This window comes from Eubalaena glacialis, chromosome 19 (genome assembly GCF_028564815.1).
Source record: "Eubalaena glacialis isolate mEubGla1 chromosome 19, mEubGla1.1.hap2.+ XY, whole genome shotgun sequence".
In the NCBI taxonomy this organism is placed as follows: domain Eukaryota; kingdom Metazoa; phylum Chordata; class Mammalia; order Artiodactyla; family Balaenidae; genus Eubalaena; species Eubalaena glacialis.
In genome coordinates, this window is record NC_083734.1 from 48,066,197 (window position 1) to 48,084,211 (window position 18,015).

The following is an 18,015-nucleotide window of genomic DNA, read 5'->3' on the forward strand; positions in this document are numbered from 1 at the left end:
TGGTTTGACGCTTTGTGATTCAGAATTCACAGGTCTTGTTTGAAGTTCAATTCTTTTTTTTTTTTTTTTTCTGGCCATGTAGCATGTAGGATCTTAGTTTCCCAACCAGGGATCGAACCCACGTCCCCTGCATTGGAAGCACAGAATCTTAACCACTGGACCGCCAGGGAAGTTCCCTGAAGTTCAAGTTATTTTAAAACATGGATTGAATGGTTGTTGTAGATGAAAAGATTACCTCACGAAGACAAATAGATCAATATGAAAAAAGGTCATCCATCATTGGCTGGGCTTTCTAAGTCCTTCTCCCTATTTTCCAGTCCTACCAATTAAACAAAGGTTTTTGTTTAAAAATTGGTCAGTTTCTGCATTTAAACTAATCTGCCTTATAAACTAATCAGAAGAGCTGATCAAGAGAGTTTTAAAAAAAAAAATCCTTGGAAGATTTTTTTTAAAACAACATTTAGAAAATTCTCTTCCCAAGTGTTTTGAGTGTGCAGCTAGGAAAGTTTGAGACAATAAAATGAATTAGAATGGATATGCATCTAAATATGTTTTCAAAATGTTCCCTCTAGAGTGTGAGTTTCTTTCCAAAAGTGGTTACTTCCTGACCCTGGGGCTCATTCATCAGACCTGATTAGACCTTCATTGTTTTTACCTAGTGGCTGAAAGCGCTTACCCGAGAAAGAGAAGGGTGCTATTTCCCTGTGGTTTGCGCTGGCATCGTTAGTATGAGCTTCGATCCATGCCTTCTTTGCAGGACATTGTAAGACCACTTAACCCCTATTGTGAGGATTAGATTAGTTAACACTAGATAACGTAATCCATAAATCTTTGTCATACATTGGCTTGCAGCCCACCCATAGTGTTGTGGAGCTCTCACTGTCTTCAGAATATCCAAGTGAATATTACACCTTTTCTGCGTTAAAAAAAAAAAAAAAAAAAAAGAGTAAGATGTGTATTATTAACATCTTGGGAAAAAAACCAGAAAAAATGAAACTAAAACTCATCCATACTCTCCAGAGATGACCACTATCAATATTTGTTACTCCACTTCCTGACTTTTTCCATGTAATTGAGATTATTACTAAATAACACAATTTTGTAGCCAGCTTTTCTTTCTCATTATTATATTTTCAGCATTTCCCCATGTCATTAAATTTTTCCAAAAGCTTGTTATGACTTCTTCCACCTAATTTAAGACAAAATATATTTTATATATGTAATTGGTCCCTTTCTTAATTTGTTAGCATCATTGTAATGATACAGTAACTCTGTCAAAAGCCTTTGGAGTGTGCGAAGCTGAGAGCCAGACAGACCTTGTCCCCAGGCATGGCCCAGGCGGTGCTGTCATAAGTAGTAGAGCATTTGGTGGTCCCGAGAAATCTTCCCACTTAAAAATTCCCCAGAGTGTGGGCAAGTGTATGTGAATCCGCTGTGCCCGGTTGAGAGGGTGCCGGAGCCTTGGTCAAGGAGACCCAGATGTCCTGGTTCTCATGTTTTTCTCTCACAGCCCCCAAGCCTCCCCAGCCAGGGCCTGCGGCCGAGGGGTCCGCAGCGGAGTTTCTGGGTGTGTGGGACAGGGAGGTGGAGCAGGATGCCATGCCTCCCCCTCCGCCCCACAGTGTTTCCGAATCCAGGGCCAGGACCCCCAGGACCGGGTGAAGTGGTCAGAGGCACAGTTCTCCTGTGAACAGCAAGAGGCCCAACTGGTCACCATTGCAAACCCCTTAGAGCAAGGTAGGGCCAGCCCATGGGGAGGCCCCGTGATCCTCTGACACCATCCCCCCAGAGGGCTAGAGCAGAGCGAGGAGGGGGCTGCCCTGTGGCTCATCACTCTCTCTTCTGGGGGGACTATAGCATTCATCACAGCCAGCCTGCCCAATGTGACCTTTGACCTTTGGATTGGCCTCCACGCCTCGCAGAGGGACTTCCAGTGGGTGGAGCAGGAGCCTCTTCGGTACACCAACTGGGCCCCTGGGGAGCCCTCTGGCCCTAGCCCTGCTCCCAGCGGCAACATACCGGTGAGGAGGCCCCTCCCCACTCCCTCCTTTGCCCTCCACCCCCACCCTGCCCTGCAGTGCTTGCCTGGGGACCCCCTTCCAGCCTCCTTGCTCATAGTACAGCCTTCTGGGGGCAGTGGCACAAGCGGGCAGCTGCCGGGGCTCCCCTGAGCAGCTCCTTCCCCCCAGACCAGCTGTGCGGTGGTCCTGCACAGCCCCTCAGCTCACTTCACTGGCCGCTGGGACGATCGGAGCTGCGTGGAGGAGACACACGGCTTCATCTGCCAGAAGCGCACGGGTACGTGTCACCGGGGAGCCTGGAAACCCCAGCCCAGGACTGGATTCCCTGGGCCGTGCCAGGAGGAACGAGACATGGTCCCTGACCTCAGAGGGCCCCTGGGGCCACCCCCAGAGTCTAGTCTGCTTGGGAAGCAGATGGGCAGAAAGGCCAGGTGCCGATGATCAGAGGGAAAGGCAGTGAGCACGTACCAAGGGGTCTCAGGAGGAAGGTTTGGGGTTTGCAGGGCTGACCAGGGAGAGCTAGACACTGGGCACGCCTGATGGCAGGGGCCCTGAGGTTCTGTGTCTGAGGCTCCTGCAGCTCCGTGCAGGGGTCCCTCTGCCCTGGATTCATGGTCGAGCTCTAGGTTGCTCACCCCTTTTATTAGTAAGAACGTATTGTCATTAGTAACGGCAGTGACTGACACTGAGCCAAGCACTGTGCCCAGAGGAGAGTTGGTTGGTCTCTGCCTGATGTCCGGCATTCCCCCCTCCCGGCCTCATGCCTGGGGATGGGGTGATGGGGGCAGAGCCCGGCCTGAGCCCTGCCCCCTTCCCTGTAGACCCCTCCCTGAGCCCATGCCCAGCAGCATCGCTCCCTGCCCCGGGCACTGAGCTCTCCTACCTCAACGGCACCTTCCGGCTGCTGCAGAAGCCGCTGCGCTGGCACGACGCCCTCCTGCTGTGTGAGAGCCGCAACGCCAGCCTGGCGCACGTGCCTGACCCCTACACCCAGGCCTTCCTCACGCAGGCTGCTCGAGGGCTGCGCACACCACTCTGGATCGGGCTGGCCAGTGAGGAGGTGGGCACCGGGCTGGGCCCACTCCCCTGATTTCCCTCCCTGCCTCCTCCTAACCCCGTGCCTTACCTGCTCCCCCCGCCCACCCCCGCCCCGGCTGGTCCCCTTCCTCCCACCCTGATGGCTGTCTGTGCCCAGGGCTCCCGGCGGTACTCCTGGGTCTCGGAGGAGCCGCTGAGCTATGTGAGCTGGCAGGACTGGGAGCCCCAGTACCCGGGGGGCTGCGCCTACGTGGACATGGATGGGGCCTGGCGCACCACCAGCTGTGACACCAAGTTGCAGGGGGCTGTGTGTGGAGTTAACGGAGGTGAGGGCCCACCCGCTGGGGCCGAGGGGTGGGCCGGGGGTAGGCCGACCCTGGGAGGACCCTGGGCCACTTTCTCAATCCTGCACCCCCGTAGGGCCCCCTCCTCCCCGAAGAATAAGCTACCACGGCAGCTGTCCCCAGGGGCTGGCGGACTCGGCGTGGATTCCCTTCCGGGAGCACTGCTACTCCTTCCACATGGAGCTGCTGCTGGGCCACAAGGAGGCGCTGCAGCGCTGCCAGAGAGGTGGGCCGGGTGGGCGAGAGCCCATATGTGGGCATTCCAGGTGGCGACCCCTCTCGTGGCCGCTCAGAGACCCTGTGAATGCAGTCCCCGTGCTGCGGTCTACCTGTCGGCAGCACTCACACATAAGTGCCCCTCACGTTGCAATACGCACAGACCACCCGTGACATAATGTGTGTGACTATAACCCCCTTCCCTCCACGCATGACTCCACGCCATCCTCTCCTCTGGCTGCCAGGGAAGAGGGCGGGGGCCTCTCTGGGGGGCTCTGCTACCCCGGGGAGACCCGTCTGCCCTGACGTGAGCCTCCTTTGTGTCCAGAGGGTGGGGTGGTCCTGTCCATCCTGGATGAGATGGAGAACGTGTTTGTCTGGGAGCATCTGCAGAGCTCTGAGGGCCAGAGTCGGGGCGCCTGGCTGGGCATGAACTTCAACCCCAAAGGTGGGTCCCTGTGTGTAGGATCAGGAGGGGGAGGCCTCAGGCGGCAGGGGCGATGCCCTCCACCGGGGCTTGGTGGAGGTGAGGACCTGAGGAAGGTGGGAGTTGGTTCTAGAACAGGCCTGCTCTCTCCCACCTGCTCCAGTTTGTTACCCGCCCCCGCAATGCCCCCTCAGTGCCTTCTTCCCACAGGAGGTACCCTGGTCTGGCAGGACAACACAGCTGTGAACTACTCCAACTGGGGGCCCCCGGGCCTGGGCCCCAGCATGCTGAGCCACAACAGCTGCTACTGGATCCAGAGCAGCAGCGGGCTGTGGCGCCCAGGTGCCTGCACCAACATCACCATGGGTGTGGTCTGCAAGCTCCCTCGAGGTGAGCGCCCGGCAGGCACACCCGCGGCTTCCTGCCACCCCCAGGCATCTGGTGCTGGGTGGGGCCCCGACTGCTTCTGTTCTGCAGGCAATGCAGTGGATGGGAGAGAATAAACAGACAGGCCTGGGGCCGCTGGGACCTTCCCCTGGGATTAATTAGTCTGTAGGACTGGGCCTTCCTGCACATTTCCAAACTAGACAGCAAACCCGTCATTTTGTAGTGGTTAAAGGCAGGGATGGGGTTCAAGCCCAGGCCAAACCATTTGCCAACTCTGTGACCTTGGGTAAGTCATTCAAACTCTGTGGCCTCAGTTTACACATATGTAAAATGGGGTAGTAAGAGTACCTATAAGAGGATTAAATGAGCAAATGAAGTGTCTGGGCCTGCAGAAAATGTTCTTACATGTTTGCTTATAATTATCATATTATTACTGCTACTGTTATTAACTGGTCCCTCCTCTGCCGCAGCTGAGGAGAGCAGCTTCTCCCCATCAGGTGAGTCACAGGCAGGGCTGAGACTAGCCCTCTCCTCCTTTCACCACCCCCCCCCCCTTCTGGGCAGTGGGTGGCCATAGCGGGGCTTCTGAGCGAGGCTTCTTCTTGCTGCAGCAGCCCTCCCGGGGAACCCTGCGGCCCTGGTGGTGGTGCTGATGGCGGTGCTCCTGCTGCTGGCCCTGCTGACTGCGGCCCTGATCCTCTACCGGCGGCGACAGAGCGTTGAGCGTGGGGCTTTCGAGGGCGCCCGCTACAGCCGCGGCTCCTCCGGCCCCGGCGAGGCCACGGAGAAGAACATCCTGGTGTCCGACATGGAGATGAACGAGCAGCAGGAGTAGAGCCAAGGGCGTGGGCGGGGGCCCCCACCAGCTGCAGCCCCGGCGGCCCCCGGAGCGGTGCCCTTGGGAGCTGCTGGGGGAGCTGGGGCTGGCAGGGCCTGGGCTGGTGGGGTCCCTCCCTCCCACGAGGGCTGGGCTGAGACCTGGCTGAGTGCAGCGTGGCGTTTCCCTTTGGGAGGGGTCTTAAGGTCTTGTCACCCAGGCCTGTGCCCCCACGGTAACCAGAGGCAGGACGGGAGCCTCTTTCTGCCTCTTCCTCCCCAGGCCCGCCTGCCCGGGCCTGTGCCCCAGGACCTGCTTCTCACTGCAGAGTCTGAGGAGCCTCCCCTGAGCCCTCAGCTGGCCTCTGTTGCTTCTCTCCTTCCCCGGCAGCCTCAGCTCTGAGCCCCTCACGCCAGCTCCTTTCCCTCCCTGCCCCCCTTGTCACCCAGCCCTCCCTTCTGAGCCAGGGCCCTGGGGTTTGGGCAGCCCTCTTGCTCTTGGTGAGGGTCGGCTGAGGGGGCCAAGCATTTGTCACTCCTGTGCCTGCTGGGGTGGCCATGGGACATGGCAGGAGGGCCTGGGCCGGGACGGAGAACAAGGGCATCACTGTGGCGTCAGCTGGGCTGGAGACAGGACAGGGGAGAGACACCCTGACCTCCTGGGGGTGACCAGGCTGGGCTGGGGTGTCATCTCCTGCCGGTCGGGGGAGGGCTGTGTCCCTAAAGAGTCCCCTGTGGGGACCAAAATAAGTTCCCTAACGTTTCCAGCTCCTGGCTCTAGTTTGGAGAGAGAGGAGGTGTTTGGCCAGGGTCCTGGGGGTCTCAGAAGCGAGAGCCCAGGGACGCCCTCTAGTGGGGCCCAAAAGAAGAGCGCCTGAGTCCCCCGAGTGGCCCCATGCGGGTGGAGCCGACCCACCCAGCACCTTTCCAAGAGGCCGGAATCCCAGCAGGAATCACCAGTCCTGGTGCTGCAACCCAGGACAATGTGAACATGGACTCGAAGACATGGTCCTTTTTTGTAGTTCTTAATTTTTTTAATGTGCCATTATTGTTTTAAAAAAGAAAAAAGAAAAGCAAACAAATAAAACACCTTTAAGAGGCTTGAGAGAGAAGGGTTCCTGCTCTGTCCTGCTGTGAGCCTTGTCCTTCATATCTTTTCAAGATAAATGTCATTTTGGGGGGCTTGCATCCATTTTGCCTCTATCTCGGGGCCCCGGGACCACACCCTTCTGTCTGTTCCTGGGGATATGTGTGAGGGTTGAGGGCTCTGGAGCTGCCAGACAGTAGTGTGAGCTTGGGCAACTTGGCTCACCTTTCAATGTGTAAGACGGGAGAACAGGACGCATCTCCTAGGGTTCCTTTAAAGATGTTTGAGGATTAAATGAGATCACCTGTGCAAAGCAGTCGGCGCCTTCGAGCTCGTGCAGTAATTGCCCCATAAACGTCAGCTGTTACTGCTGTTTCTGGGCTGCAGCTCCCAGGGGAGCGTGTGAGGCGCCCAGGTCAGCCAGGGGTGGGGGCCGCGCACCAACATCCTTCCAAGGCAGCCGTCAGACCTGCATTTGAGCTTCGAGAAAGCGAGTGCACCTTCGTCCCTGGGGAGCATGGGCTCTGGAACCGCCAGGAGGCGGGGGAGTGGATCACAGGACCTCCCTCCCGCCCACCTTCACTCATCTACGCGATGATTCAGGGTGTTTGAGCTGGAGACAGAGCCACGAACAGAGAGAAGGCCCTGCCAGCCCAGGTTGGTCAACCTTGCCAGGTCACGCCAGGTGCCGTGAGGAGGCCTAACACAGGCCGCGGTGGGTGGGTGAGGGCCAGTTTGGACGGGGTGGCTGGGGAGGATCTCACCGGAGGCAGTGAGGCTGGGACCTGAAGGAGGTGTGGGGTGGTGCAGACAGGCCAGTTCCTTGGCAGGGGAAGAGCAGGGCGGCTGCTGTACGGTCCCTGCTGCTTCCGAGGGCCAGCAGGGAAGCCGGGCTGCCTGGAGTGGGGGTGGGGGGCAGGGGAGCGTGGCGGGGCCTCATTGCCCGAGGCCTTGAGGGCAGTGGTAGGGAGTGTGGATGTTAAGCAGAGCAGGAAGTCAGTGGGAACAGCTAGTCTGACCTTTTCAGATGGTGCTTTGAATCAGGACTGCGGCAAATGGTGAGATTCTGTGCGCATGCGTGCACGTGCGTTTTGCCTTGTTCGTGATTTTTAAAAACAAGTTTCTCGTTTTCTGAATAGGTAATACTATCACATTGTTCAAAGCCTAAACCCAAATGATATAAAAAGATACACATTGAGAAGTCCAAAGCTTTTGGCCTGGACAGCAGGGTAAACGGGGTGCCATTTACTGAGTCGGGGAGCCCTGAGGGGAGGGTTTGTGAGCTCCTGAGTTTTCTGAGGCCAAGGCCGAGGCCCTCCTCCATCCAGCTCTTCGGTCTCTGCAGCAGCAGCTGGAAACATGGAGGGGCCTGGTCAGCTTCAGGGAGGGAGCCCCAATCCTGTGGCGGGTCCTTAATGTTTTTTTTTTAAATAAATATATTTATTTTGGGGGGCTGCATTGGGTCTTCGCTGCTGCACGCGGGCTTTCTCTAGTTGCGGCGAGCGGGGGCTATCCTTCGTTGCAGTGGGCGGGCTTCTCATGGCGGAGCACGGGCTCGAGGTGCGCGGGCTTCAATAGTTGCGGCATGCAGGCTCAGTAGTTGTGGCGCACGGGCTTAGTTGCTCCGCGGCATGTGGGATCTTCCCGGACCAGGGCTCGAACCTGTGTCCCCTGTATTGGCAGGCGGATTCTCAACCACCACGCCACCAGGGAAGCCCCAATGATTTTTTTTTTTTTAAATGTGGACCCCTTTTAAAGTCTTTATTGAATTTGTTACAATATTGCTTCTGTTTTATGTTTCGGTTTTTTGCCCACGAGGCATGTGGGACCCTAGTTCCCCCACCAGGGATTGAACCTGCACCCCCTGCATTGGAAAGTGAAGTCTTAACCACTGGACCACCAGGGAAGTCCCTGGGTCCTGGATGATTAATCCACTTCACCCTGAAGTGATTAGCTTCCCAAACTGGGGAACAGCTCCCTTTGTGAGTTAAGTGCCCTGCCATTAGCCACAGCTCAAAGGTCGCCTCTCCAGGCTGCAGGGAGCCACCCTGGGCAGAAGCCCCCTGGGAAGCTGGCAGCTGACCCTTGCCCTGAGAGAGAAGAAAAGCCCACGGGTGAAGGCAGGGGCACGGGCTCTGGGTGGGAGGAGCAGCTGAGAGAGTGAGAACCCAAATAGTGAGGCCAGTAGCTGGTGCGTGTCCAGAGGTTTAAATCACTCCAGAAATACCTGTCCCCACTCCTCTCTCCTTCCCTCGGGTGGCTTTAGTCCTCACCAGAGCCCTGAATCCCACCCAAAAGCATTTCAGACAGTTTCGCATGCACCTGGGGGCTCCCCGTAGACCTTGTTCTGCTTGGGGGCTCCTGCCTGCTCAGAGGAGGGCATGGGGACTCCGGGCAGCTCTCTGTCTGTAGGACAGGAGGAAGGCTCTGGGCCCGGGGCCATCTGCCTCTGGCCCCAGGCCAGTGCTGGTTCTGGTAAAGTACGTGGCAGAAACTCCTTTCTGCTCATTTCGATGTAATAAGCATTAAGCACCTCCTCTGCATTCCATCTTTGATGCCTTGAGACCCAGCCCCAGAGGCCTGGGCGAAGGGCACCGTATCCCAGGCACTGAGCCCAACCTGCACTTGCGGGGCTAAACCGGCTCAGCTCTGGCCACCTGGATGCCGTGACAACTCACTGAATCCATGAATGAATGGGCGAACGGGCTGCTCTCCAGAGAACGGTGTCAGGCGTTCTCACAACCTCTCCTTGTCAAGCCAGAGATGGCTTCCTCCCAGGTGTCCTGGCAGAGCTGGCCTGGCCCAGCGGGCAGTGCTGCAAGGCCGCGGGCTGAGGAGTCGGCCAGCCACATCACATGGCTCTCCTGGAACGGGGCTGGCCGGGCCCTGCCAAGCTGCCTCGAGCACGAGGGCTGGAGTCTGTTGCAGGGACAAGGTAAAGAATTGCCTCTGGAGGGAGAACCCCAAGAAAGGCAGGCAGGAAGGGGGAGGAAAGGGAAAGGAGATGGAGGGAACATGGAGGGGCCTCAAGCAAGACCAGCATGAGATGAAAGTGCCCAGATGTTCAGGCCTTTATCTCAGGGGTCAGGGCTGCGAAGAGGCCCAGGGAAGGCTGACTTCAGACTTGACTCCCCCCAGAATCGACCTGCTGCAGCTGCAGATCTGAATCCTTGTCCAGAAAAGCAGGCGGGATGCCAGCCCTGGAGAAAGGAAAGGGGCGAAGCAGCAAGCAGGCATGTCCCCCTTGAAGTGGATTCGTTGCTGGCAGTCAATGCAAAAAATTAACTGGCTTCTGATATTGGCTGATGGCAGGACTGTAGTTTTAGCCATTTCAAGGAAATCCTGGTCAGCTCAGGTTTTCTAGTCCAGTTGGCTTTTTTTTCTTTCCTGCCCAGCACCTCTAAGTTCTGAGGTCCTGTGGGGTGTCTGGGGATCTGGCCCTCAGTCATTGCATGGCCCTGCTAGCTTATGCAGGGAGGCCCGTCTGTGTCTCTCTCTGGGACTTGTTCTAACTAATTCTTACCATGAATTAACTCATTTTATCCTCTCAACACATCATCAGCTGGGTGCTACTGTCCCCCTTTACAGAAGAGAAAACAGAGGCACAGAGAGGGGAAGGACCTGCCATGCCACTTCTCCTCCACCCTCCCTGCTCTATAAAAAGGTTGGGGGACGGGCAACTGGAGAGAACCCCTCTGTGATCTTACAGTCAGCCTCTGAGGCTCAAGAACTTTGTCTCAATCTGAGACATCTCTGCCAAGTTTCAGAAGCCTATTTTGAGTATAAGGGCTGAGTGGCCTCCTTCCTTTCCTTCTTCTAGGGCCTCCCTTCCCGAGGCAGTGGGGGAGGGACACCTGGGTACCCTGGGCTGGGGGCGGACTGCGGGATACTATGCATAGCCTTGCATAGAACGGGGACTTCCCTGGCGGTCCAGTGGTTGAGACTCTGTGCTTCCACCGCAGGGGGCACGGGTTCGAGCCCTGGTTGGGGACTGACATGCAGCGTGGTGCAGCCAAAAAAATGGAGAATTGTGCAGTATGCATAGAAATGAAGTGGGGGCTTGGTGCATATACTAGACATTTACACTATTATGGATATTTTAAACCTCACACTCACCTCCCCAGTGGGAATCAACTCACCCCCAGGCACGGCAGCAACAGCGTGCTCTCCTCGCTCTCCTCCTGCCGGCTCTTCTTCATCTCACCTGCCTGGGTTGGTGGCTTTTGGTGGCTCCCTGCTGCCTACGTGTGGACCCTCAGCTCCCTGACCTGGCCTGGGGGCTCCCCAGCTCCCCTGCCCAGCAACCCCATTCTAGCTGGTTGCTCCCGCCGTGCCCTTCATCTGTGTGGGCTCCCTGTTTCCCTTCTCTCCACCACCCCTCTGCTTGCCTGGGCTCCACCATCCTTCAAGGCCCTTTTCTGCACCCCTTGGCTCTGGGGACCGCCTATTCCCCCGACTTCCTGGGCTGGTCAGGGATGTTGCCCTCTCTTTCGGGCAGGCCAGGAGCATGGCCTTGGCCAGTAGACTGACTTCACCCTATAAACTTGGGGGCATCACTTAACTTCCCTGAGGTTAGGTTTCATGATGGTTTAATTTCTGTGTCAACTTGACTGGGCTAAATGATGCCCAGATAGCTGGTAAATCATTATTTCTGGATGGGTCTGTGAGGGTGTTTCTGGAGGAGACTAGCATTTGAATCAATCAACTGAGTAAAGACGATCGCCCTCCCCAGGGAGGGTGGGCATCGAGGGCCTGAGTAGAACAAAAAGGGAGAGTAAGGCCACACTTTCTCTCTGCTGAGCTAGGACATCCATCTTCTCCTGCCCTCAGCACTTCTGGTTCTCGGGCCTTGGGACTCGGACCAGGATTCATACTCTTGGCTCCCGTGGTTCTCAGGCCCAGGTTTGAACTGGAACCACATCACCGGCTTCCCTGGGTCCTCAGCTTGCAGATGGCAGATTGTGGGACTTCTCAAACTCCATAATCATGTGAGCCAATCCCTCATAATAAATCTCTTTATATATCTCTCTCTATATCCTATTAGCTCTGTTTCTCTGGAGAACCCTAATATACATTTCCTGCCATGTAACGTGGGGTTACTAATATCTGCCTCATAGGCTTATTGTGCGGATTAAAGATAAATATAAAATGCTTATCCCCAGGCCCAGCTCCTAGGAAGTGCTCTTTAAGTGGCACACGTGGGCTCCTGTCACCTCAATTTGACTTTTTCTGTATATGTCCTGCTGCCCCAGTAAGACTGAGCTCCAAGAAGATGGGCATTGTGCATTTTTTCCCGTGTCCTCACAACATAGCACATAGTTAATGGTTGGTAAAACTGCCTAAAGAGCCAAAGGCTTAGAAAGACCCTGTGTTGTATCCAGTGTGACTCAACCTCTAATAGGTTCTGGCAATATTTAGCCAGTTATAGAGGGGGGAGATAGCCCTTTTCATCACTGTCTTTTAATAAATGAGACTTGGTCCTTAGGGCACCTCGGGCCATGAGAAGCCCCACCGGCAGATCCCTGGGCTGCAGTGATGTTGAATTGATGGTGCAGGTAGATGTCTGTTCTGTTGCATCTCTCCCCACCCAGACCTCACAGGAGGCACTCCTGCTTGTGTGCGTAAATCCTTCATATAGTTTCCCAAAACCCAACATTGACTGATGTAAACCTGTAACAGTCTCAGGGTAGCTGCCTCAAACCCTGCTACATCTTACTGGGGGTTTGGCCTGTCAGAATATTTACCCGACTCCCTCAAATTCCATCAAGCTCTCTATAAACCTTATTTTTAAAATATGCATTGTCCCTTCTTAGATGTTTCTCAGTATTGGCTCCTGGACAAATCTTTTATCTTCAGTCAACCTTAAAGTTCGGTTAAAAATAAAGACCCATTTTCTCATAGAATGATCAGGGCTTGGGGCTCCATTTGTGAACGGAGGAACCTGAGGCTTTAGGAATTTTGTGTACAGCATGGAGATATTTTCAACTTGAGTGGCTCTTCTAGGCTCTATTCACATTCAAAGATGCCCCTTTGTTTGGCTCTTGGATCTTGGATCTTGGTGGAATCTACTTGTTTGCAGTCCCTGAGTCTGTCTAACTGTGGAACAGATCAGAGAAGTGGGACAAGATTTTGATGTAATTCAAGGCTAGCTTTCCTAAACCCTATTGGCATCATAATTTATTTGGGGGACCCCCTTGGCAGCAACATCTTCAATGGTCACTCCTGGTCTGAGACGGGCGGGTCTTGAAGGTGGGACAGGAAGCCCGTCTTCCTCTTCCTTTCACCTTTTTCCCTCTCTCTCTCTTACCCTTTCTCAAATCTATTGAGGCATATTTTACAATTATACCACAGAGTTTGCCCATGTTAAGCGCACAGTTCAATGAGCGTTAGTAAATGCATCCAGTTGTGTGAACATAACCACGGACCAGCTTTTAGAACCCCTTCATCACCCCATAAAGTCCCCTCGAGCCCTTGTGCAGTCAATCTCCGCTCCTCTCCCCAACCCCCAGCAACCACTGCTCTGTCTCTATAGTTGTACCTTTTCTAGAAATTGCATTTCAGTAGAATCATACAGTATGCAGTCTTTCGTGTCTGGCTTCTTTCACTTAGTGTAATGTTTTTGCAGGTATCAGCAGTTCATTCCCTCCATCTTTTATTTTTCTTTGACCTATCTTTGTTTCTCTCTTTCTCTCTCTCTCTCTCTGTGACACACACACACACACACACACTTTTCTTACTAAATTCTCTGCCCTTTTTGCATCCTAACTCTTGATCTGGTCTTTGGGCCCTAAGACATAATTAGGAGAGAAGTGTGGAGTCCATGTACCAAAACTTCTTAAGTGGGCACCTACAGAGGGCAGCTGGCCAGCTAGCCTGTCCCTGCCCGTGGGGCCCCAGGATGTGTCATCCCTAGTGGCAGTGATGGTGGGGAGCAAGGAGAAGTGGAAGTTGAGGCCCTGAGCCTTTGTCCAAGGAGACTGGAATGAGCACAAAATGAAGCTGGGTGAATAAAGTCGGTTTACTGGTTCTACTCGGGGTGGAGTGAGGCCTGAATGGGCGCCCTCAGCAGGGGGACCTGAGGCCACGGGGCCCGCCAGGGCTGCTGGGTCCCCTTGGGCTTCTGGGCTGAGGGGCAGCAGCAGGGCAGCCTGCGGGGACTCAGCAAGCCCAGGTCGCTTGGCCTGTGCTGTCTGGGACTAGGCTGGTCGCTGTTGCCGTCTGCAGATGCTCAAGCCGGACCCCACGAAGAGAGTGGCAGAAGGTTGAAAAAGATAATTGCCAACACATTGGTTTCAGTTTCAGTAGAGGAGGAGGAAGGGAGGCATGTGGGGACGTAGGGAGGGCTGCTGGGGGGAGAGATTTCTGCCCAGCTCCATGGCCAGCTCCCTTGCTAGACCACTTGGCTGTTGCTTTCACAAATGCTACTTTCATTCCCGTCTCTCCACTCGGAACCTGGAAAGCAAGAGAATCTCTCAGGCTGTGGAGCCACGGCAGGCCGTGGGATCTGGCATGGAGGCGTGTGGCATCTCTGCCCTTCCTGCCCCTTCTCCCCCAGCCCCAGTGACCCCCCCACCTACCCACACACACGTGCACATGTGCACTACAGTGCCTGGAACAGTGCGGAGAACAGGAACCCCAGTCTTTCAGAGATCAAATTGGCTGGAAGCAGAGGGTCATGTGATGGGAGGGAGGGCAGGAGGGCAAAGAGGCAGTGAGATGGCAGTGGGGTCAGAGTGGAGGATGTGGGGTGGGGTGCGGGCTTTTCTTTATTCTTGGGGAAAACTCTTGTTCTCAGTACATTTCTTTTCCCATTGGCCTGAGTGAGCGCTCCCTGACTATTTGGAAGCGGTTTCTGACTGGTGGAGAAGGGCAGGAGAGCAGGAATAATTACTATCCCTCCATCCCTACCTGGACCCTCTCAGCATCTACCTCCACCACAAGGAGGCCCCAGCCCCATGAGCTGCCCCCATTCTTTCCCTCCTCCTGTTCTTTCCCCCAAATCTAGTTGCCTTGACTTTTATGTATGGGGGGGAGGAGCTCTGGCCCAGCCTTTGGCTTGAAGGCTCTCAAGCCTACTCCTGTCACACCTGTACTGGTGGCTGCCAGAGGCATTGTTCCCCTCCCTGGACTTGGCCGTGGCTGTGGTGACAGTTATTCGTGCCAACTGGGGAGCAGTTGTCGGGGGGGCTGGGGTACAGAGCTGTGTGACAGGTTGTTAGACCCAGGCGCACCCACCCAGGGACTCTCCCCAGCTGCCCTGACCTCTGTGCCACCTGTGGCATTTTGTGTGTGGCCTCGGTTCCCAGGTGCAGGGAGAGGGTGAGAAGGTTGGCATGGGCACCACAGAGCCACAAAGAGGTTGGCATCTCTTTGTGTCACCTGGTGTGCCCTGATGTTTTGCCTTTTTCCCTCCCTGTTTACCTGCATCGAGCTAGGGCAGCAGGTCACAGCTGTGACTCAGCTCTGACAACCCAACTTAACAAAGCGCTGCCAACCAGGTGAGTCATGCCAGGCTGCCGGAGACCAAAGAAGGGTGGCCCCAGGGGGAGGGCGGGAGGCATGTGGATTTGCCTCTGGCTGCCCTGGCTCCTGGCTTGATCATGGCTCTGGCGGGAAGCCAGGCAACGGCGGCGTCTGACCAGCGTGCCAGGACAGTGTTCTGTGCAGGGCTGCCCCTGCCAGCATCGGGGGTGTGTGCAGGGCTCAGGGCAGGTAGAGGGGGCCTAGACCTGTTTCTAGGGGAGAACTGGCGGCCCCCATATTGGGACCGGGACGGGGGAGCGGTGGATCCTAGAGCTAGTCCCAGCTCCCTGAAGAGGGATGTAAGTGACATCAGGGGACCATCTGCCTCAGAGCAACACGGGAAGGCACGGTCCCCTCGGCGGAGACTCCTTTCTAAGCACCACCCCAGGGGTGCTCTTCTCCTGCCCTCTAGAGACGTCCGCCTTCCCTGGGGCTCAGGCTTGGAGCCGGGGTGCCCCTTCCCCATCCCCAAGCTGGGGTGTGGGTGGGAGGCTCTCCATCCTGCTCAGGGCCTCCCCGGGCAGCAGGGCGGCAGCGGCCCCCGCTGGGCACTAGGGGTCGCCCCTGCCCAGCCAGACCCTCCCGGGCGCGCCCGGCCGCAGCAGGTTTCCTCCAACCGGGAAGACCGCGGGCGCCTCCGGGGCGTGCGCTGGGGAGGGCTGCAGCTGGGCGCGGGGCCGAGACCCCGTCCGGTGCCTCGCGCCACCGAGTTGTCCTGGCCGAGGCGCGGGGGCCCTTTCCGGAGCTGGGGCTCTCGCCGAAGGCCGGGCGCAGAGGGGGTGCGTGCGCCCGCACACAAAGCTCCGTCCTAGACTTCACAGCTCCCTGCCCGCTCTCCCTTCCCGGCTGCCCGAGGAGGAGCAGCCGCTCGGGGTCGGCCCAGGCGACGGCGCCGCGGGTCGGGCGGGCCGCCCCGAGTGGCCCCAGGGCCTTGCGAGGGCGCAGGGGGGCGCTGGGCCCTCACCCGGCTCGGCTGGACCCCCGCGGTGGCGCCCGGGACTGGGACTCTCCGGGTTCCTTTTGTGAACGGAGGGAAGGGCCCTCCCCCCGTCTGAAAATGGTCAGCCCGGGTTCTCGGGACTGCGCGCCCTGAATAACAGATTGGGTGCTGTAGGGTCGTCATCTGGGCCCCACCCTGCGGAGCTCTGAGCTGGTTTAGCTTCTCCTGCAGACGGGTCTGTTGGGGGTTCCCAAAAGCATCACCGTGACCGGCTGCATCAGGATCACCAGGGGCCCACCCCATCACCTGAAACGGAATCTCTGGGAGGGGCCCAGGAATCTGTATTTTTGGTAAGTTCCCCAGGTGATTCCCATGGCGAAGCCAGCGTGGAAATCGCTGTTCTAAACCTTTTAAGGCAGGCAGTTGTGAAATTTCTCGCCAGAACAACCTCTGGGGATGGAATTGTCACCCTCCCAGTTCACTGTAATGTTTGTTCTCCCAGCTGATGGAGAAGTTCTTCCCAAGTCTGACTGCCAGCCCACCTGCTTTAATGGAGCACGTTTTCTTCAGTTGGGTTTTCTATGGGATAATGAGCCTGCTTGAAGACAGCTGTCCTGCCTCCTTTGACTTTCCCCGACACCTGTTTTCCTTGTTCAACTTCTGAATTCAACAGGCCCACTTGAATGGGCCAAATAGTGAGAAAATCCAGTAAATCCAGTACTAGCTTGTGAATGACTGTTGTCCCCTCAGGTAATGGCTAAACAGTGCCTTTCCAAGGTTTAGAAGAAAACCCAAGGGGCTCCCCAAGGGCTGGATGCTGGTGAATCCCAGCAAAGGGAAAGGAAAAAACCTGTAGCAAGTTGTCCTACGCCCAAGGAGACCGTCCTCCCTTTGTTGGCCTTTCCCCTCGCTTTCAGGATGAATTAGAATTCTTATCTCCTCTGCATCCAGCATACTTGGACATGCCTTCCCGATTGCTGCAGCTAGAGTTTCCCAAGCTTTGTGGGGTTATTTTTTGCCTCTGGGTGGTGGTCATTACTTCCTTCCACACCATTAGGTTCAACACAGTCACCGAAAGAGAGCAAATTAGCAAACACCCTCAACATGGCAGGACTGATCCCCAAACCTACTTTCATTTTCTTCCGGTCTGGGTTGTGGGTAATTTCTTGACAACTATGAGAAAGAAGACAATGAAAAATGAATCATTTTTCCAAAGCAATTGTGAACACATGTCTAATTCCCTAGTCTCGGGGATGTTCTAGGAATCCCTTACGTCACCTTAAAGGGGCAGAGTAAATGCGTGGAGGTGCCGAGGGTAGTGTTGATATTCAGCACCTGTGGGGCTTAGGCTCATCCTAATGAGAGCCTCAGCCATAGCCCAGGTCACCGTCGCTGGTTCGGGGCTTCTAAATTTGGCAGTGTGAACAGACTTGCTTCCTTTCAGCAATTGATCTGAATAGCAGAATCCCATCCTGATGGTCCAAATCTCATTTACAGGCCGTGGGGTGAAGGCCGTGCTAACTGGCCACTTGCCTCACCACTGGCTTTTAGACAATCGGTTGTATTCTCTGCCCGGCAGGAAGCAGCGGGCCCATCAGGGCTCTGGGCTCCCTCTTTGTTCTGACTTTATGGCCTTTTATGCCACAATAAGAAACACTGTGTACTCCATGGGAGCCCATTGTGCCAGGCTGCAGAGGGGCTTTGTGACAGGCTGGGGGACAAAACAAGGGGTGCTGGACACTGTTACTAGGGCAACTGCCTGGCCAGCGTGGAGGCAGCTGTGGCCCCTGGGTCCCTCTCACCAGAAGGCCAGGGGGAGGGCAGGAGAAGGATGGAATTTCTTCTAGAGCAGCAGTCCTGGTTACCTGGTAAATGATACATCAGGACTGTGCTAGCAACGGCCTCCATTTTCTCCAGGCTGCTAGGATGACCTCATCCTGCCTCTAGATTCCATGCCAGGGGATGGCATCTTTCTAAACCAACTCTCACACGCCACCAGGCAGCGCCATCTTGGTGAGTAGGGAAGCTTTCCCAACTGTGGGCCAAGCCTGGGCCTTGCATCCTTTGGGTAGATTCGGTCCTCTGAAGCAAGGGTTTTCAGTTTTGTAGAAAAGGTGTGAATGGGGAGGGCCTAGGGTAAGTCTATCTAGCCTCACTCGTGAATGGGCCAGTGGGGTTTCAGAGCTACTTCAAGACCCTCCCTGCCCCCCAGGCCA

The 18,015-nt window shown here is 55.8% G+C and overlaps 2 protein-coding genes across 3 annotated transcripts in view; one reads left to right on the forward strand and one right to left on the reverse strand.

Annotated features, from left to right (window-relative positions):
• The window catches only part of MRC2 (mannose receptor C type 2), a 54,859-nt gene extending 48,509 nt beyond the window's left edge, over positions 1–6,350 (forward strand). The window contains exons 21-30 of one of the 2 annotated variants that reach the window (XM_061177031.1): positions 1,623–1,737; positions 1,858–2,021; positions 2,190–2,298; positions 2,843–3,081; positions 3,217–3,385; positions 3,480–3,629; positions 3,948–4,067; positions 4,257–4,436; positions 4,904–4,930; positions 5,045–6,350. In XM_061177031.1, coding sequence (XP_061033014.1) covers positions 1,623–1,737; positions 1,858–2,021; positions 2,190–2,298; positions 2,843–3,081; positions 3,217–3,385; positions 3,480–3,629; positions 3,948–4,067; positions 4,257–4,436; positions 4,904–4,930; positions 5,045–5,268 — 1,497 coding nt within the window. In that variant the 3' untranslated portion in view covers positions 5,269–6,350. The remainder of the gene's footprint in view (positions 1–1,622; positions 1,738–1,857; positions 2,022–2,189; positions 2,299–2,842; positions 3,082–3,216; positions 3,386–3,479; positions 3,630–3,947; positions 4,068–4,256; positions 4,437–4,903; positions 4,931–5,044) is intronic. The other variant, XM_061177032.1, reaches the window with a different exon arrangement.
• A 7,376-nt stretch (positions 6,351–13,726) lies between these two features.
• The window catches only part of MARCHF10 (membrane associated ring-CH-type finger 10), an 89,751-nt gene continuing 85,462 nt past the window's right edge, over positions 13,727–18,015 (reverse strand). The window contains exons 10-11 of the mRNA XM_061176096.1: positions 16,930–16,972; positions 13,727–13,788 (exon numbers count right to left, since the gene is read on the reverse strand). Coding sequence (XP_061032079.1) covers positions 13,727–13,788; positions 16,930–16,972 — 105 coding nt within the window. The remainder of the gene's footprint in view (positions 13,789–16,929; positions 16,973–18,015) is intronic.